Source organism: Mya arenaria, chromosome 3 (assembly GCF_026914265.1).
Source record: "Mya arenaria isolate MELC-2E11 chromosome 3, ASM2691426v1".
Lineage (NCBI taxonomy): Eukaryota > Metazoa > Mollusca > Bivalvia > Myida > Myidae > Mya > Mya arenaria.
The window spans coordinates 33,129,024-33,151,248 of NC_069124.1; the positions used below are offsets into that span (position 1 = coordinate 33,129,024).

The 22,225-nt window shown below is 36.3% G+C and overlaps 2 protein-coding genes across 3 annotated transcripts in view; both read right to left on the reverse strand.

The window, feature by feature from the left end:
• LOC128229064 (prestin-like) overlaps positions 1–8,301 on the reverse strand; it is a 34,595-nt gene extending 26,294 nt beyond the window's left edge. Inside the window, exon 1 of the mRNA XM_052940714.1 lies at positions 8,199–8,301. The gene's annotated coding sequence lies outside the window, so the exon portion shown is untranslated. The remainder of the gene's footprint in view (positions 1–8,198) is intronic.
• Positions 8,302–10,200: 1,899 nt separating this feature from the next.
• Positions 10,201–22,225, reverse strand: part of LOC128228310 (sulfate transporter-like) — a 40,455-nt gene continuing 28,430 nt past the window's right edge. For both annotated transcript variants that reach the window (XM_052939549.1, XM_052939548.1), the window contains one exon: positions 10,201–11,410. In XM_052939549.1, the coding sequence (XP_052795509.1) occupies positions 11,407–11,410 (4 nt within the window). In that variant the 3' untranslated portion in view covers positions 10,201–11,406. The remainder of the gene's footprint in view (positions 11,411–22,225) is intronic.

Sequence of the window (22,225 nt, forward strand, 5' to 3'; positions counted from 1 at the left end):
TTTGAATAAGTTACCAGGAAATGAATGTAATCAACTATTTTGCATTATTTTCTTCACTATCTTTCTTATTTGACAAGATACCATCAAGAATCCTCATGACATTGTTTATTTGGGGAGTCTTTTGCCTTTTTCACCCAAAAATATGGATATTGTCGAGAGACTTTTAAAAAGGAGAAAATGCTTTTTTGTAAAAAAAGCTGATGCAATATTCTTATGTAAAAATTGATCAACTCCTTATTAACCCAAAACCTGTCACATATGATGTGTGTTTTACTCCCTAAAAGTCTTTGTTCCACAAAACTAAATAAAAAAATAACTTTTAAAACGACCAAAACCGTTAGTGTTGCTTCAACGCATGATGCTACTAAAAAGATAGAGTGGTTTAAATGCATGGTGCTGTTGCAAAGTTGATGAATCGATGCCTTCAGCTTAAATGATTTCATTTCGGGCGTCTAACGGAATTCATTAAAGATGAGTCTGGCTTTAACGCATAGTGCCACTGAAACTGGGAGTTCGGCTTTACTGCATGGTGCCACTGAAACTGGGAGTTTGGCTTAAATGCATGGTGCCACTGAAACTGGGAGTTTGGCTTCAATGCATGGTGCTACTGAAACTGGGAGTTTGGCTTCAATGCATGGTGCTACTCAAACTGGGAGTGTGGCTTAAATGCATGGTGTTACTGAAACTGGGAGTTTGGCTTCAATGCATGGTGCTACTCAAACTGGGAGTGTGGCTTAAATGCATGGTGCTACTGAAACTGGGAGTGTGGCTTTAATACATGGTGCAGATTAAACCAGAGTGTGGCTTAAATGCATGGTGCTACTAAAACTGGGAGTTTGGCTTTAATGCATGGTGCTTCTAAAACTGGGTGTGTGGCTTTAATGCATGGTGCGTCTAAAACTGGGAGTTTGGCTTTAATGCATGGTGATACTGAAACTGGGAGTTTGGCTTCAATGCATGGTGCTACTCAAACTGGGAGTGTGGCTTAAATGCATGGTGATACTGAAACTGGGATTTTGGCTTCAATGCATGGTGCTACTCAGACTGGGAGTGTGGCTTAAATGCATGGTGTTACTGAAACTGGGAGTTTGGCTTCAATGCATGGTGCTACTCAAACTGGGAGTCAGGCTTAAATGCATGGTGCTACTGAAACTGGGAGTATGGCTTTAATACATGGTGCAGATTAAACCAGAGTGTGGCTTAAATACATGGTGCTACTGAAACTGGGAGTTTGGCTTTAATGCATGGTGCTTCTAAAACTGGGAGTGTGGCTTTAATGCATGGTGCTTCTAAAACTGGGAGTGTGGCTTAAATGCATGGTGCTTCTAAAACTTGGAGTGTGACTTAATGCATGATGCTACTGAAACTGGGAGTGTGGCTTGAATGCATGGTGCTACTCAAACTGGGAGTGTGGCATTAATGCATGGTGCTTCTAATACTGGGAGTGTGGCTTTTATGCATTGTTCTACTCAAACTGGGAGTGTGGCTTTAATGTATGGTGCTACTCAAACTGGGAGTGTGTCATTAATGCATGGTGCTTCTAATACTGAGAGTGTGGCTTTTATGCATTAAACTACTCAAACTGGGAGTGTGGCTTTAATGCATGTTGCTGCTGAAATTAGGAATGTGGCTATAATGCATTGTGCTACTCAAACTGAGAGTGTGGCTTTACGCATTGTGCTACTCAAACTGGGAGTGTGGCTTTAATGCATGGTGCTACTGAAATTGGGAGTGTGGCCTTAATGCATGATGTTGATGAAACCGAGATTCTTGTTTGAATGCAGAGTGCTGCTGAAACTGAGGGCGGGGCTATAATGCATGGTGCTGCTGAATCCGAGAGTGTGGCTATATTGCATGGTGCTGCTGAAACTGAGAGCGTGGCTTTAATGCATGGTGCTGTTGAAACTGAGTGTGTGGCTATAATGCATGGTGCTGTTGAAACTGAGTGTGTGGCTTTAATGCGTGTTGCTGCTGAAACTGACAGTGTGGCTATAATGCGTGGTGCTGCTAACTGAGACGTGGCTATAATGCATGGTGCTGCTGAAACCGAGAGCGTGGCTTTAATGCATGGTGCTGCTGAAACCGAGAGTGTGGCTATAATGCGTGGTGCTGCTGAAACTGACAGTGTGGCTATAATGCGTGGTGATGCTGAAACTTAGAGTGTGGCTATAATGCATGGTGCTGCTGAAACCGAGAGCGCGGCTTTAATGCATGGTCCTGCTGAAACCGAGAGCGTGGCTATAATGCATGGTGCTGCTGAAACCGAGAGTGTGGCTATAATGCATGGTGCTGCTGAAACTGGGAGCGTGGCTTTAATGCATGGTGCTGCTGAAACCGAGAGTGTGGCTATAATGCATGGTGCTGCTGAATCTGAGAGCGTAACTTTAATGCATTGTGCTGCTAAAACTGACTGTATGGCTTTAATGCATGGTGCTGCTGAAACCGAGAGTGTGGCTATAATGCATGGTGCTGCTGAAACTGAGAGCGTGGCTTTAATGCATGGTGCTGCTGAAACTGAGAGCGTGGCTTTAATGCATGGTCCTGCTGAAACTGACTGTATGGCTTTAATGCATGGTGCTGCTGAAACCGAGTGTGTGGCTTTAATGCATGGTCCTGCTGAAAATGACAGTGTGGCTTTAATGCATTGTGCTGCTGAAACTGAGAGCGGAGCTGTAATGCATGGTGCTGCTGAAACTGAGAGTGTGGCTTTCATGCATGGTGCTGCTGAAACTCGGAGCGTGGCTTTAATGCATGGTCCTGCTGAAACTGAAAGTGTGGCTATAATGCGTGGTGCTGCTGAAACCGAGAGTGTAGCTTGATGCATGGTGCTGCTGAAACTGACAGTGTGGCTATAATGCGTGGTGCTGTTGAAACCGAGAGTGTGGCTTGATGCATGGTGCTGCTGAAACTGGGAGCGTGGCTTTTATGCATGGTACTGCTGTGACAATTGATGATTGCCTTTAAATAAATTTGTATTATGATTTGATTTGGGGCATCTTATGTGTATGAATCCGTTGACATGTAACAAAATTAATTCAAAACACTTAAATGTTAGAGTATTCATACTGTGTGTATATCATTTGCATTTTCTGATCGACGGTTTTTAACTTGGACGCTGACGTTTTAAATTTCTGTTGACTCTAGGACCCTTAAGTGGCATTCATGTCGTAAATGACACAACTTACATCATATGAAACAAACAAATCGGCCGTTTATGTCATACCTACATCACATATAAGTAAAGTTGATGTGTTCTCTTTCCTTGAAGCGTTCGGTGGTCGTAACACTATTAGCGTGAAGACGGTGTCACCAATTAATAAGCTTCAGGGATAATCAAACACGTCATAACATGAAAAACGCACGCAATTTGTTGTCCGTTGCTAATTTCCTTGCATCCATAGATCATTTTGCCTGCCCTCAGCATTTTTGTCACAAGACGGCAAATAAGCTTGAGGAATATATTACTGTAACTATTTTTGAAGGAAACATATCTGTACAAATCATTCGCTTTACGCTTTATTGAACACGATTGGACAGCATATTCCCGAAATGGGTGGACTTGCCATTCACAAAACGATATGTAATTCCAATACTTCGTTTGCAACCAACAGGCATGGAGGATTCGAATGATTTGGAATGCGCATCGTATGCTGTCTTAAGCGGAACTTGCTGTCGTAGCAATGTAAATCAGACTCAGTCACACCAATCCGTTCTAAATCAAAGCGCTGAAAGCGTTGAAAGGCTGTACGATCGACAACCGTCATTTTACCTCATTGGCGATTCTTCTCGCAGGCAATAAAATCGAATCAAGAAAAGAATAATATATGGCATTGCTTAAGCCTCGCAATACTAGTGAAAAGTTAAGTAAATGAAACCCGATATTGGCTAAGGACGTTATAACTATCCGTAGTAGGTCAGGGTCTTTTAACTAACACGGTTTCATTTTCGGCGTAATTATTTATAATCATCTGTGCCCCACGATTCCTCACAATATGTATTTAAGTTTTTTTAGCTTGCTAACGTTGCAATATTATGAAAGTATTTAGATAAAGTGGACTTTTAATATGCACTATTTTAAACCGCATAACATCATACGTCACATTTCGTAACCCCGGAGAATTAATTTTGTCATGTCAAAAAGTAGATCTAACGATACCTCATTTTGAAGCCTTCAAATCGAATTGAAATATTAGCTTTACTTATTTGGAATTACTGGGAAACTATGAGTAAATAAATGTTGTTTTTGTTCATTTTTTTGTGTTTTCTCTTTCTCTTTTTTTTGCATTCGGTGGTCGTAACACTATTAGCGTGAAGACGGTGTCACCAATTAATAAGCTTTAAGGATAATCAAACACGTCATAACATGAAAAACGCATGCAGTTAATTGTCCATTGCTAACTTCCTTGCATCCATGGATAATATTGACTGCCTTGAGCATTTTTGTTACAGGAAAGTAAATAAATCTGAGGAATATATTACTGTAATTATTCCAGAAGGAAACATATGTGTACAAATCATTTGCATTTAACTTGATGAAATATATTGTGCCAACAGTCATAAATTACTTTAATGATTTGGAATGGACATCAAATAACGTCTTTTATGGTATGTTTAACGGATTTAGCTGTCGTATAGCAATGTAAATTAGTAAAACCGCTTACGAGGTTTGTTTGGCTAAATAAACAAGCGCACACGCACACGCACAAGCGCGCACCCACGCACCCACACACACACACACACACACCTTCTATCAAATGATGCTTTACAAATCTGGGCAAATTGATATAAGTTTCATTTATACATTGACAAGTGTGACCTTGAATGTTGAGAAAAGAACATGATTTGTATGCGCGGGATATTTTCCATGGTGGTGTACATATTTGTGAAGTTTAAAGCTACGCTCTCAAAGATTGAGTTTTGATATTTTGTTTAGTTCTCAGAATCAGCTGATTTTTGGTATTTACGCCTTCAATTAAATCATAAAAGATAACTTATACATTATTAATAGAACAAATCTCAATTGTTTTGAGAACTGCAGAAAGTTTCAGTTTTCTTGAAGCGTTAGTAACGCTATAAGACATAAAACAATTTTCGAACGTAAATATGAACAAATGCGATCGGATCTTTTTACTCAAACGTTGGCTTATACCAAGACAAAAAATAAAAACGGTGGTAAAAAGATCTATCAGTGAGAGTGAAGCTTTAAATGTATTCAAATAATTAAAACATAGTTATTGCTGAAACAACACACGGACGGACGGGCAGTGCGATTACTATATGCCTTCCTTTGGGGGAAAAATTGTTTGTCATTTTGTTCAAGTTTGTTCTTGAACATGCAAAAGTGACATCAATCTAATTTTAATAACATAATAAATATCAAGAGAGTTTAACTTTGGAATATGGAACACAGAGTTATGGTTATGACAATTGGTAAAAATATAAATTGCCATCAACTAATTTCAGTTTTTCGCCCTCTTCCATGAATAGTTCAATTTGTTTTTTAAGTCTGTTTTTGGAGAAAAAACAACAACAGCCAATCTTTCAATATTCATTGACTTCTTTCTCAGATTTTAATTACGCAGTTTCATAATATCAGGGGAGGTGATTAGGTAAGAATGGATCTCAGAATTATGATCCCTGTTCAATATTCAATGTTACAATGCATCTATTGACGCTTCAAGTTTCATTCACTTCCATCAAAAATTGTTTGAGCTCTTATAGAAATATTTACTAAAACGGTATTGGGTAAACAGAGGCATGTTTTTAACGTACACGAGTCAAACACATGTTGCCAATTATTTATTTTCATTCTCTTTTATTACTTTGCTCTAATCAAGGGAAGCAATTTGGTAACAATTGGTCACATAATTATGGTGATTTTACTTCAATGAGTATCATTGTTGTTTTAACAGAAAAAATCGGATACAACGAAAATTACGTTTAGAAATACAATAACTATATGCGGACTGAGCATGCATTTTGCTGGCAAATAGCTAAACTTGCTACAATTACGCATGTGGCTCAACTTGCTACAATTACGCGTGTGGCTCAACTTGCTACAATTACGCGTGTAGCTCAACTTGCTACAATTACGCGTGTAGCTCAACTTGCTACAATTACGCGTGTGGCTCAACTTGCTACAATTACGCGTGTGGCTCAACTTGCTACAATTACGCGTGTGGCTCAACTTGCTGCAATTACGCGTGTAGCTCAACTTGCTACAATTACGCGTGTAGCTCAACTTGCTGCAATTACGCGTGTAGCTCAACTTGCTACAATTACGCGTGTGGCTCAACTTGCTGCAATTACGCGTGTGGCTCAACTTGCTGCAATTACGCGTGTGGCTCAACTTGCTGCAATGACGCGTGTAGCTCAACTTGCTACAATTACGCGTGTGGCTCAACTTGCTACAATTACGCGTGTGGCTCAACTTGCTACAATTACGCGTGTGGCTCAACTTGCTACAATTACGCGTGTGGCTCAACTTGCTACAATTACGCGTGTGGCTCAACTTGCTGCAATTACGCGTGTAGCTCAACTTGCTGCAATTACGCGTGTGGCTCAACTTGCTACAATTACGCGTGTAGCTCAACTTGCTGCAATTACGCGTGTAGCTCAACTTGCTGCAATTACGCGTGTAGCTCAACTTGCTGCAATTACGCGTGTAGCTCAACTTGCTACAATTACGCGTGTGGCTCAACTTGCTGCAATTACGCGTGTAGCTCAACTTGCTACAATTACGCATGTGGCTCAACTCGCTACGATTACGCATAAAGCACAACTTGCTAGGATTACGCTGAGCTTGCTACGATTACGCATGTAGCTCAACGAATCATTTAATATAACGAGGACTTTTTTAAAGAATGTTTTGTATTTTAATAAAATATTGAGCCTATAATTATATAATATAATTAGCAATATCAACGTGACGTCGTATTTTCCGCTTCCATATTCTGAACATTGGTAATACCACCTCAGTCAAATGGATATAACTCCCGCAAACATTTATAATAACTGCCGAACATGGTAACAAAATAATAATGAATACTTTTTCTATCCACTGGAGTACAGATTTTATTTAATTCTGTGAAAATGTAAAACGTGCAAAATGAATCGAACGCATATTTTTGGTAATCTGCCGTTTTTCTGCCGGTTTTGAGACGTTATGACTGACATCTTATACTTCCGTTTTCGGCTATTTAAAATCGTTTTAATTAAGGCTTTATGGTTGTTGATGAACATTGCTGTTTATGGTTTAGAAGCCAAATAAATTACAAAATAAATATAAAAAACTCGCAATTTAAAAGCTCATACCTGGTACATCTGTGAACAAGATCGTTTATACCACATGTTTGCGTTTATGTCACTTGTGAAAACACCGTTTTATAATCACGGGATTGCAGAAAATAACTAGTTATGTCCTACACTCCAAGAATCTAGTACAGAAAAAGCTGGTTTTTTTGTGTTATGTAAAGAATAAAAAGGTAAAAGGGCAACAGTTTTTGGGCATGTTTCTGGTCCCGACCCAGCTGGATCAAATTGAAGAAATGAAAATAATTTACGCAACTAACCAATGTTGTTTGCCGACCTCTCAGGTCAAGTATTCCCGTGGACCAAGATTCAATAAAGATTGCTATTAGATCGTAAATTTCCAAGCGTGACACCGTTTTGGGCGTTGCAAAAAAGATATGGTAAGAACATTTATCGTATATATTATGTCCATAGTTTTATATTGTCCCCGAACACTCTAAAGAAGCGTGTGGTGGGTGTTTTAGATATATGTGTTATAGAAACATTGCCCTGAGTATGTAATAGTTAGATCACATGAATTAAAATCTTAATGAATAAGAATAGGCAAGCAAACAAGTCCTTCTTAATCATAAGAATTTTAATTCAGGTCATTTAACTGATTTAGAATACAACCTCATTGGCTTACACAATGTAAACGCAAAATTTGACACAGGGATTGTGCATCGGATGAGTTGGCGGACCTTTAAATACCCACGAAAGTTGAAAGTCTTCATGATTAAGCCTAGAACTTAATTGCAATTTCATTTGCAGCAAATTTAGATTGTATTCGAATAAAAAAATACATAGCAAAGCAGATTTTCAAAGTAATATTCTGCGATTTTTATGAATGCTCAAAGCTGGAGAAAAACGTTGTTTTTTATAATCAGTTTTGCGTGCCCTAAGGTTACCTTGTGGATTTAACCAGTTATGTCCAAAACAGTGGTATCAGATGTCCCTGATCTTCAAAACAACCGTGTCCCAACGTCAAAACTGACAGGTCACAGAATTAGGCATCACAATATAGCACGCCGGAGACAAACACACTGATATCGTTGCAAGTGAAGACATCGAAGTGGATTTGGAAACCGGATTTACATGAGTCAACGTCGTCAGTCAGCTGAGATCATGATTTTGTTGACAAAAGAAATCATTGGATCTCAATTGTAATGCTGTGTCTGCGGTCACGATCATCGTGTCATAAATATCCCCCGGTTACTTCCGAACTGCCGAATGACTCATTGCCGAATTTCGAAATGCGTTTTAACAGTAATCTGGTCGGAACGGATACTTTTAATGATATAGTTCTATTAAGCTAAATTTGATTGTAATATTTCATATTTAATAATAATATCTTGATTTTTATTTTAGGTAAATAATTCTCTTACAGCAAAGAATATAGAAATTTTGACTCATTTATTAATTATATTATCTTGATTTTTATTTTAAGTAAAAACTGTCTTACAGCAAATATTCCCCATCTTTATTTATTAAACCACCATGTATATAACAAATCCAATGTGAATACCGTAAATGCTTTACATTATAAACAATGCAAAAACAGAGAAAGTATGAAGAAAATAAATGACAAAATGAGCAATAAGGTATGTATAATGCAAAGCACATTAAATAAAATTAGCACTATTCAAATGTAAACAAACAACAAACAATTCCACAGTTGCATATCAATAAAACAATACTTTATATCGATTATATGTTCGAAATTTCAATGTAATTACCCTGCCTTTTGTTCATATACATATTTTTTTGCATTCAATACACGAATCATGTGATGTTTTTGGTCATACATTCAATACGCACTCATCAAGCACCGTGAAACTCAATCGGAATACCTCGGCCATTTTCGGAATACGTCAGCCCTTTTCGGAACAACTCGGCAGTTTTTCGACAGCGAAAAACACATTTGGGCCTTCCGTTGGTGGAAGTGTGCGCGCATTTCCACAAAACAGAAAGTAGGATTTGTCAGTTTTGGGTTCTTTTCATATATTTTACCATAAACTGCCAAACTCCGAGCTCGTAATTTCATCTTACATTGAGCAAAGACAAATAAGTTGTTATGTATTGAAAAAATATCGATTTCTGACGATGTAAACCGTCCTTATACCACCGAGTTTTTTTTGCTGGAAAATGGCCGAGGTTTTCCGAAATAATTCATATATTATAAATACAAATAAATAAACAGTGAAAGATGTCTCTTGAATAAACTGATTAATAAACATTGGTAGTGTCGAGAGGACGTTGTGCGATATCTAAAATTATTATAAAAAGTGAGCTGCGACATACAGAAATAGGTCACATGGTTAATATGACATCACTGCCTTCAGTGCGGCATTTCCATTGCAGTATTTATAGTGTAAGGATACTTAAAATTTAATGGTATTTCTTTAATAAGCTGTTGTTATGTGTCAAGTTATCCGATATGATGCCAAAAGTTGACAATTCAAATTTTACTACATGCTCCATTTCTGTTTGTTGTGGTGACGTCACTAGGATCATGACGTCAATATATCATACAACCATACTGAACAACTAGTTTCTCGCGTTACATGTCCTCCAGCAGTGCCACTGATATCCGAATTCGAATAAGCTATAATGATCCTAATGTTTAGTTTGTGTGAAGTTGCAGCACTGTGGAAGCGATAGTTACGACTGTAATATTGACAAAATCACAGCACATGACGTAGTAAGATAATAACCACATGAAAATTCTATCCAAGAATAACTGTAGCCAAAATGTCCTTGAAGACATCGTTGTTGTGTAGATATCGGAGCCTCTTAATGTTTCTCTAGCTATCTGAGTTTGTGGCTATTACAGTGTGTGTTTTCCACGTGATAAATTACGTCGTATATGCTACGACGGAAGTCAAAAAATGCTTAAAATGAAGACTTAAATCAAAGATAACTTTTCATTTACAACACCATTTTAAATGAAATAAAGGGCAGTCTATGCAGCTTAAAGAGCCCCGCATTTGTTTTATTTCCGAAATTTGATGAGGTCATTAGTTTCATCAAACACAAACCTGTTTCTAAAATAATGTTTTGACAGTGCTCCGTCAGACGGCCGTATTGTGAAAAGGTTTGTTGAAGTGTTTTAAGAAACTAAACAAAATATCATATTTTGGTAAAAGACCGAAGATGGGGCTCCGTAAGCGGCGTAGACTGCGCTATGTTTTATTTAAAATGGTGAAGAAATAGTGAAGTTATCTTTGTTTCAAGTCTTTTTTCAAATCAAAATATTGCCTTCCGACGTAGCATTTATGACGCAATTTACCACGTGGTATACACACTCTGTATTAAACGTGTAGTTACTTTATAACAAACTAGTATCTCATACACACGGAAGTAAATCGGCCAATCATCCACAGCCGAGATATCGTCCTTTTATCAATATGACAGGGGCTTATTCTAAGAATGCTCTTTCTGACGTTATGGTAATATAACCAACAGAAGCTTCTCTGGATGTCTATGCGTTGTATGTTGTAATGGTCCCATCAATGTTTGCAGTCTTGTACATATTATATACATGTACAGTCGAACCCCGTTCGCTCGAACTCGCTTGGTTCGAATTCCTCGTTTACTCGAACTAGATGTAAATGATCGATTTCTTCATACTGAAGGTACATTCGGAGCTCCTCGGCCATTTTTATCGAAAACAACCTCGGATGTATTTGGACGGTTTACATACTCAAAAAAATGGTACGTTTAAGTCCACTGCAAGAAGATCGCGGAGTGATTTTATTTAGCAGTTAAACTTTATGACTTTACTCTTGGAAATCTTAATTATGTTTGCAATAATATATTTCACTGGCAATCAATTTAAACTTAGATCAATAAATACAATTCTAAAACACTACATTTCATAAATGATATAATTCAAAAATTTACGAACTACTTTAACCGATGTACCGGCATACATCCGAGGTTGTTTTCGATAAAAATGGCCGAGGTGTTCCGAATGACTGAAGGTAAATAATCCCGCTTCGCTCGAGTTTTCCGAGGCTCGATGTATTTTTGCCGGTCCCTTGGAGTTCGAGTCAACGGGGTTCGACTGTACATGTATATATTTACGTGCCCTCTATCTAAAAACTTAGATGTGATTTACCTGCAAAGAAAAAACCCAGTTTTGTATAAATGCATGTTTTTGGTTAATTTTATCTATTACAATATGCCGATTTTTCACAACTATGTTAAAGTTAACAACGTCAGTAACGACATCGTTGTTAACTATTAAACGTGAAAACAAGTACAGCTGAAACTGATTTCTTAAATCCTGCTCGGAACACGGCAGGGAGGGGGGGGGGGGGGTAAGCTTATTTACCCTCGCCATTGGGCAATACCCATTCGGCGAGCATAACAGATCACAAGTGTATCAATTTATCTTCCAGAGCAGTAAAGATATGCAAGTTAACAACGGTGACGTTAACAACGGTGTTTACTTTAACAAAGTTCTCAATAAGCGACCCATTGTAAGACAAGGCCTTGACACAAGTAAAGAGATATATTAGAATAGTATTTTTGGATATCTAGAGTAACCACTTCAATATTGAAAGAAATCTTACAATAAGAATGGCTATTAAAGCTGCACTCTCACAGATTTACAGTTTTGACTTTTCATTTTTTAGTTGTTATAAAATCAGCTGATTTTGGTATCAATGCCTTCAATTCAGTCATGTAAGATAAACAATCTTGTATCACTGTTTCCCAGACATTAAATCATAAATTGCCTCGATCCAAGACAAAAATAAAGAAGTTGTCAAAACGGTCAATATGTGAGAGTGCGGCTTTATTGTGATTTCTTTCAGAAAATTAATGTCAGAAAAGGATGCTGAAAAAGTTATTAATTTAAATAGATTTATTTAAATTGTATTGACATCTTTTCAAAAAAACATAGCTGTCCCAAGCTTTTAATTATGCATGCATCCTTATCTCGTATGTATACAAATTCTGTAAATAATGTGAATTGCATTCCGAAATTAGCTTGAATTATGATAGTTATGCCATACAAAACAAGATTTAACCATGAAGCCTGGTTCATTTTTTTTGTTTGTGTGTTTCGTACACATTCTTTGTAAATATTTGTACCCATTACCGGTACAGCCTGGTGGGGGTGCACCCGGCGTCCCCCCCCCCAAAAAAAAAAGCAAAATCGCCCAAGTTAACTTTTTATGTCAATATATGAGAAAATACACTCAAAATGCACCATATAGGTCTAGAATGTTTTACAATTTTCTTGGGGGAGAGCCAACGAACCACCCTGTCACAAATAAACTAAATTAATTTTGGTTCTGAGGGAGGGGCGCAAGTTACGCCACCTCTAACATTTAATCCTGGAGCCGCCCCTGTTATCACATACCACAATGGGGATTTTGCGCAGAGTTAATAAAACAGAGAATAAAACCCAACAGATATTGATGATTTGTTTTCACCCTTTGACGTTATTTCACAATGCAAAACGTACACTAACTACGTCTTTATGACGTAAGAAAACTATCTTTACAACATTATATCAATAAAGTCTCTTTGTGTGTATATGACAATGATAAATTAAAATAGTTAAGATTGTTAAGATTAAATCAGATAATTAGATCTCAAAAGAATCGCAATAACAAAAAGTAAACACTGAAACCGCATTTACGTACGTCATAAGATGGTAGCCAGATGTCTTGTCAAATTATATTTAAATAAACAGAAGAATGTATTTTATGTAAAATATTGAGCCAAAAATAGAATTAGGAATATAACTTTGCAATGATTTAATTCTAATAGCATTTAATCCCATTTTTCGGAACATCATCCAAGATTGGTTCAACTTGTTAGACTAAGATTGTTCTGTCCTGAACGAACAGCAATTTAAATATGAAACGATTGGAACTACAATGAAAACAAGCAAATTCGTTGAATTGATATCCCCCGCCTGATTGGGCTAAGTCAAGGAATGGAAATCAATTGTTGGTGAAATAATTATATATGAGTTTGAGTTTGATTGCAATTGTTTGAAAAAAAATAATATTGTATATAATGTAGCATTTAGAATTGACCAAAAACCTAGTTTATGACTAGTCTATGTTACCCAGTTCCAAACTTATCTAAGATTTTATCAAGGCAAACATTCTGATCAATTTTCATGAAGATTGGTCCAGATTTATTGCAAAAAATATAGCCTCTAGAGTGTCCAAAGTATTTTTTAAGATTTGACCCTCTGACCTCATTTTTGACCCCACATAATCTACTAGTTTCAAACTATTCCAAGATTTCGTCGAGGCAAACATTCTGATTAAGTTTCATGGAAATTAGAGCAGATGTATTGCCATTAGAGTGTTCCCAAGATTTCTGTAAGATATGACCTAGTGACCTACTTTTTGTCCCCATATGACCAATTTTAAAATTATTGTAAGAGTTCATTAAGTTTGGTTTGGGACACATTTTTTTCAAAGATTTCACCTACTGACCTGGTTTCTGACCCCATGTGACACAGTTTCGAACTATTCAACAACAATCAAGGAAACCAGTTTTATTAAAATTCATGAATATTAGGTTGCCTCTAGTGTGTTTCCAATCTTTTTTTTTAAATCTGACCTATTGACCTTGTTTTTGACCCATATTACCCACTTTTAAAATGCAGTTGAAATTTAACTTAAATCTAACCATGTTTGAAAATAATCTAACCAATCACCACCATAAAATAGTTTCAGATAAGATTTTTGAAAGATTTGGCCTAGTGACCTATTTATTTTATTATATGTGACCAAGTTGAAAATATGTCCAAGAGTTCATCAAGGAAAATTTTCTGATCAAGTTTCATGAATATTAGACCATACATAATGCCTCTAATGTGTTTCAGAGATTTTTCTATGATTCGACCTCATGACCTAGTTTTTGACCCCATGTGCCCCACTTTACTAGCGGTCCATATTTCATCAAGGGGTACATCAAGACCAAGTTTGAACATAATCCAACCAATCATTTCAATTCCGGACCAAAAATTTCTAAGATTTGACCTAGTGACCTTATTTTCGATCATATGTGACCAAGTTTTAAATAAGTCCAAGATTTCATCAAGGAAAACATTCTGATTAAGTTTTATGAATATTCGACCATATATAATGCCTCTAGTATGTTTCAAAGATTTTACTAAGATTTGACCTAGTGACCTTATTTTCGATCATATGTGACCCAGTTTCATTTACGACTAAGAGTTCATCAAGGAAAACATTCAGATTAAAATTCATGAATATTTGACCATATATAATGCCTATAGTATGTATCAAAGATTTTTCTAAGATTTCACCTAGTCACCTAGTTTTTGACCCCATGTGACCCACTTTTACAAGTGGTCGAGATTTGATCCAGGGGAACATTCTGACCAAGTTTGAACATTTTCTGATCAATGCCTACCAAGATATGGTACCGGACGGACGGAAGGACGGAATTACAGACGGACAACGCCAAAACAATATCCCCCTCCCGAAATCTTCGATTCGGCCGGGGAAAACAACCAATGAAAATGCAATGAAAACAAACAATGCAAATTTTCATGAAAAAACACATAAGGGAAACTACCATAAAAACAAAAACAATGACAACTTTAATGAAAACAAACAATGGTAATTTCCAGGAAACTACCATAAAAACAAATAAGTGAAATGTCCATGACGACAAACAAAAGAAACAAGGGTAACTACAATAAAGCAAACAATGGAAACTGCTGATGAAAACTGCCAAGAAAACAAATGATGGAAACTGCCATGAAAACAAATGATGGAAACTGCCATGAAAACAAAAAATGGAAACTGCCATGAAAACAAATGATGGAAACTGCCATGAAAACAAATGATGGAAACTGCCATGAAAACAAATGATGGAAACTGCCATGAAAACAAAAAATGGAAACTGCCATGAAAACAAATGATGGAAACTGCCATGAAAACAAATGATGGCAACTGCCATGAAAACAAATGATGGAAACTGCCATGAAAACAAATGATGGAAACTGCCATGAAAACAAAAAATGGAAACTGCCATGAAAACAAAAAATGGAAACTGCCATGAAAACAAATCAAGGAAACTGCCATGAAAACAAATGATGGAAACTGCCATGAAAACAAATGATGGAAACTGCCATGATAACAAATGATGGAAACTGCCATGAAAACAAATGATGGAAACTGCCATGAAAACAAATGATGGAAACTGCCATGAAAACAAATGATGGAAACTGTCATGCAAACAAATGATGGCAATTGCCATGAAAACAAAAAAAGGGAAACTGCCATGAAAACAACAAAAAAATGGCAACTGCTATGAACACAAAAAAATGGAAGCTGCCATGAAAACATACAACGGAAGTTTCCAGAAAAACAAACAAGAGAAACTACCATGAAAACACACAAAGGAAACTGCGATGAAAACAAATAATGAAGACTGCCATTAAATAAAGGAAAGTACCATGAAATGAAAATAACTTTACATAGCTGAGACCCTCCTTGTACAATACAATGTATGCAATTTATCGTACACAATAATTGGTACGAAATGACAACTTATTTGTTCTTTGTCTTTTCTACCAAATTGACTTAATTGGAAATGTATGCACTTTTTTCGAAATAAGTATTCAGTGTTGAAAAAGGCATAAACATCGAGTTCATGACCTGACAATGACAAAAAAATCGTGTTTATTTGGAGTTAGTTAAGTTATACTAGCTGCATTGTTTTTGTAAGAATGAAATGAGCCGCACTGAGCGATTTCGGGCCTTCGCACATATATATGTTTTCTTATGTTTTAAGGTAATAGTATTTGAATTACATGACATTTCAAGAAGTAATTCTGAAAATTTCAAAATATTATCGACTGTATTGCGTAAGAAACGTGTTTACAAGTGAGACCATGTATTGCGCATTTTGAATAATAAAATTGACGTCATTCACATAACCTGACGAAAGTAAATTATTCAAATGACGTGCGAAATTAACGTATCAATATTAAAACTAGTTTATCATTTAAATTGATTTCTAAAACACAAGAAATGAATGACGATTGTATCTTAATACCTCTGGCCGTTTTAAACACAGTCTATGAATGCAGTCAAAGTAAGTGGGGACGAATTCCGTGGTTGCTATGGAAACATGAATAAAACAATGGTCATATATGGCCAGAAAAAGATGCATCAATGACAAACCTTCAAATTCTTTGGAAGAAATTGATATACATAGACCCCCACCCCCATTATTTTTGGCATTTTTATTAATGATAATTTTATTTGAATGTAATAGTTTTGGCCGAAGTCCCAAAATCGCTCGATGCGGCTCATGTCCTGACCCTAAGCTTGTAAATACAATTTACAATTTACAGAAATAATATTCACTGAACACCCTTGACCTGCTTAATGTGTTGTTGCATTTTTCTTATGTCCGTAAATAAGTTTTCTTATGTCCGTAAATAATGATCGGGCGATCTATTTTCTGACTATAGTTTCAATTATCGTTATTCATAAAAACAATCGCTAGACAATGAGAGCACTTAATTAAGATGAATAATGTTGCTACGGACGTCAATGTTATTAATCTCTGCGTGGTAAAACAGTGCAGTATTCATTAAAGTTCACACTAACATTTGCGATATTGACATATTTAAGTTTAACGCAATTCTTTACGATTAATAGCGCGCAATTTAGACGATTCGACAGATTCTCCATATAATGATTTATCGGCAGTTCTGTTTTCTTTTTGGAATAGAGCGCTCTTGTTTGCATGTAATAGACTCTCCTGATTTACGATATACATACCTTATTTGATAATCTTTAAGTTAAGTTTTATTCAATTTATTACAAAGATAATTTATACTTGTGTTGAATAACTTTATTTCGTATAAATGTAATGCACCAGTCAATTGTAACCACGCCCCCCCCCCCCCCAGGTCCGGGGAATAGCGGAGACTTTGACTTTTGGTCCAGCCAACCCCGGCTAAAATCCCCATCCTGCGGGGACGAACAGATGGTAAAATCCCCGACAAATGCCCCCGCACCCCAGGGACCCTAGGTAAGGCCCGTTCCCCGCTATATTTAGCGCGAAGACAAAACCACCGCATTCACCCGGCACTGCGGGGCCACCTGAAAGGTAAAAAACCCGGCCCATTTCTCCGGCTATCCTCGGTATACCCCCGGACCTGGGGGGGGGGGGGGGCGTTGTTTCGATTGACTGGTGCATAATAAAATAATGGTATATGATCAGATGGCTTTTTCGAGTTATGTTATTTTACGCATTTACACATTTTATCATGAGTTACTTTTGATATTAATTAACAATTGGACGAAAAACGGAAAATCAAGAACATATAGGAAAATAACAAGAGCTGTCGTAAGACAGCACGCACGACTATGCCGCTTTGACTTAGAAGTAAATACATTAATGATGTATGTGCCTGTCAAAAGCAATAAAATCAAATTAAAAAGTAAACAGTGACAATAACTATCGGGGACCAAAAAACAATCTCATGAAAGTTCTCTATAAACTCTTTATGAATACCAAGTTTACTCGCAATATATCGACCCTTACTTAAGTTATTCAATACCAACCATTTTTTTATAAATAGTAGCTTTGACCTTGGCCTTGGGCCTATGGGCATCAAACGCAATCCCACGAAAGGTCTCCATAACCTCTTCCTTAATACCTAGTTTGGTTACTAGATATCAAACCTAGCTAAAATAATTCGATACATAAGATGACTTAGACGGTGCCCTCCCACTAGCCCACCCAAACAATGACGCAAAGCATTCTTATAACTTGTTTCCCTTTGTGAAAATCTGGTTAAAAATATAAAAATGTGCTTGTCAAAAGAAATCAAAAGAAAATAATAAAAACAAGTCAATCAAGGGCCATAATTGGTATTTAGGGTTTTAATGGAGTTATGTAACCTTATTGTAAGATGGTCGTCATTAATTGTGCGAAATATTAAGTCAATTGAAGAAGGGTATATAAAAAAATCATTAAAATCCAAACTTGCCCTAAAACTTTAGTGTAAGTTCCTATGTCAATCAGGGGCCAAAACTTGTATCAAGAATAATTATTATGGAGATATGTAACCTCATTATGTGATGGTCCGGACCAACTGCTGTCTGAAGTATTCAGGGAATTGAATGAATGGTATTGGACTTATGAGTGAAAATCCCAACTTGCCCTAAAACTTCAACCGGACGCCGACACCGGCGCCGACACCGACACCGACGCCGGGGCGAGTAATATAGCCCTTCTTATTCTTCGAATAGTCGAGCTTAAAATTGTTTTCGAAGATAAGAAAACACAACAATTGTCTTGAAAAACAGAATTAAAGCAGGACTTTTTAACCTCGAACAAACAAAAATAATCAGGTCTCAATTTCTCGAATGATCTAAAGGAAGGGAGCTCAAAATAGGTTGAAGTTTTTTTTATTCTATTTCAGTGCATTATTATGTCTTACTCATTTAACTTTAATGATCAAAAGAAAAAAAACCATATGATTTGTGCACCGAACAGATAAAAACCATATTAGCGACATTTTGGCGCTATTTCAAATGGGGAACTTGCGGTCATGTATGTTTTAATTAAAAAACAACATCATTTATACTGATTAAAGACAATTAAGTTGTACACAAAAGCTATTTAATGTTTTAATTATTACAGTCAAATGAGTTGAACATAATAATGAATAATAATAATAATAATAATAATAATAATAATAATAATAATAATAATAATAATAATAATCATAGTAATAAAAAAATTTATTAAAATAAATAATAATAATAAAATAAATAAATAATAATAATAATAATAATGATATTAAGACTGCTAACAAAAGAGTAGATCGCAGATATTATATGTACGTTTGAAAACTGATGTTTTGTTGCTAAAAGCGTTACTTGCTCTTTAAGAAAAATGAAAATTTTCGGCAGTTTACCAAACAATCGGGGTCTGTTCTGTTGTGAGTTCTCTTACATGACTGAATTGATTGCACTGGTGCCAAAATGAGCTGTTTTGAGACAAAAATTAAAAATGTCAAAACTGTTCATTTGTGAAAGTGCAGCTAGCTTTAGGAAATTGGGTTCTAATGCCTGGTTTGATTGCTTAAATGTTGTCCAAGATTATGGATTTAAGAAAGGCAGAGTCAAAGTAAATATATTGTTCAGGCTCATAGGATCGCCGGACGAATTCGCATTTAATCACTAAAAAGAGCTATGCCAACCCAAAATCCATTCAGCGGATTACAAAACCGCCAAATGTCCATTTAGTCATTTATTGTTTTTATTAAGTGGGGGTTTCAGAAGCTCACACATGGTCGAATACAAACACTAAGAAAGTAAGCATTTATTTTTTCAGCAGGCCGGCGCCGACTTATCGTTAAAAAGACCAAACATAAACGCTAAATAATAGCTTAATACTTACAAAATATAAATGGTGTGACGCACTCGCATTGCCAATTAATTTTTGTAAGTACATAATGACAATATTTGATTGTTTTAGTGGTCTGTATTATATTGTGTAAACTAATCACTAACTTGGCCAGCCATTGTTTATATCTACCGCTTCATTTTATTTAAATCAATAACGGCTGCGTGCGGATTTACTTAAACATATGTATTGAAAAATACTGCAACATTGGACGAAACATCATCATTAACTTTTTATATTATTATTATTATTATTATTATTATTATTATTATTATTATTATCTTATTATCATTATAATTATCACTGCAACTGAAAATTTCAGTTAAAAAAGAACAAATCAGAGAAGAGGGCAAATGCCCATATATAAATTATTTTCTTGTAAACAATTTTTCAGAGAGTATCATATTTTCTCCTAATGTGTGCACACCTTTGGATTTGCGGTCATTTTAAGGTCAGCGGAGCGATTACTTACGAATGCCATATGCGTGAAGATGTTAACAAGACAATAATCATTTATTTATGGGGGAAACAAACCACAATCATTTATCAAATAGATAATTACATAGCTGACCATGTGCCAAAAACGTTAAATAAATAGACAGTCAGAGCAAGTCGTTATGTTCCTATATGTGTACGGACTCTAACCTTTAATACCTTGTAAAATGAATTTCCATCCCTGAGTCATGTATTTTCGTGGAATAGTATTGATGGTGTGAACATCTGTTTGCCATTACGTCATTGTTAAAGGAAGTTCATTCGAATATCCTCGGTCATTTTCAATCGAAAACAACCTCGGATGTATATGGACGGTTTACAATGTCAGCAGTTTCACTACGCTGCAAGTAGATCGCGTAGTGATTTCAATTCAGAAGCTTTACTCTAGGGAATCTTAATTATTGGTACAATCAATTTGAACTAAGTAATGCAAAATTCACATTAAAGGTGCACTTTCACAGTTATACCATTTTTACAACTTTTTTTTATTTTTTTGTCTCGGAAGAGCAAATTTTTGCGTAAATATCTGCAAACCAATGATAAAAGATTGCTGACAAAAGATCAGATTGCAGATTTTCATATTTCCGTTCGAAAATAATGTTTTATGTCTTAAACTGTTAAAATAGCTCTTTCCAAGACAAAAAATAAAAAGGTTGTCAAACGTTCAATCTGTGAGAGTGTAGCTTTAAAACTCTAAGTACTATTAATTAACCCTATCTAAAATCGCACTACTTCTTCCGAAGCATTTCGATTGAAAATGGCAAAGGAGTTCCGAATTAAAAATGTTAGTATGAGCTTACAAAACTAAATGCAAAGGTATTCCAATGAGGAGTAAAACCAAAGAATTATTGTAGTGTAAAGTAAATACCTAAAGAACCATCTGGCAAACACTTGTTCGAGAAAGTAACCCAATCAATGATAATACAAAAAAAATCTAGCGATGGTGAATGGTAAGTGACGTAAAATGAACGGTGTAAAAAAATATCACTTAAATGGCAACATTCGGAACTCCTCGGCCATTTTATCGAAAACAACCTGGGATGTATGCCGGTACAACAGTTGAAGTAGTTCGTAAATTTTTGAATAATATCATTAATTAAATGTAGTGTTTAAGAGTTGTATTTATTGATCTCAGTTTAAATTGATTGCCAGTGAATTGTTTTATTGCAAACATAATTAAGATTCCCAAGAGTTAAGTCATAAATTTTAACTGCTATTAAAATAAGATTACTACGCGATCTATTTGCAGCGGACTTAATCGTACCACTTTTTGAGTATGTAAACCGTCCAAATACATCCGAGGTTGTTTTTGGAAAAAATGGCCGAGGTGCTCCGAATTAAATGGCAAATGCAGATATACAACCCCCCAGCTAATACGGATGTAAACAAACAAAGGCATAACACAAATGCGCATACAGCAAGAGCAAAAATAAACTATCGTAAACAAATTCGTATTCATCTGCCCGAAACTTTAAGAGTTTGATGGCCGGACAAGAGGGTTTCCTCTGGGTAGTCCGAGGTTCTCCCAAAAGCACAAGACAAAACCCTATTTCACTAAAGATTGTAAGGCTCAAGATCTTAGATTTCTAGACGTAGCTCCGTATTGGGGTAAATTAGCTTTAAATAAGAATATCTTATGAACATTTATCATAGAGATTTTGCTCGTAACTTCACGGGTATCCTCAGGCACTTTTTAGCAGCGGGATAGCTATGCACCATTCAATTGAAACCACGGCCCCTTGGTCCGAGGGTATACCGGGGATAGGGGTAAATGGGTCGTGTTTTTACCTTTCAGGTGGCCCGACAGTGCTGAATGAGTGCGGTGGTTTTGTTTTTGCGTCGAAAACAGCGGGGAATGAGCCTTACCTAGGATGTCCAAGGGGATAGACCGAAAGTCATTGTCCCCGCTATTCCCGGACATGGGGGTCCCGCGGTTACAATTGACTGGTGCATTACGACTAAGAACTCTGATTGAATCGGGGTTATGCGATGAAAGATT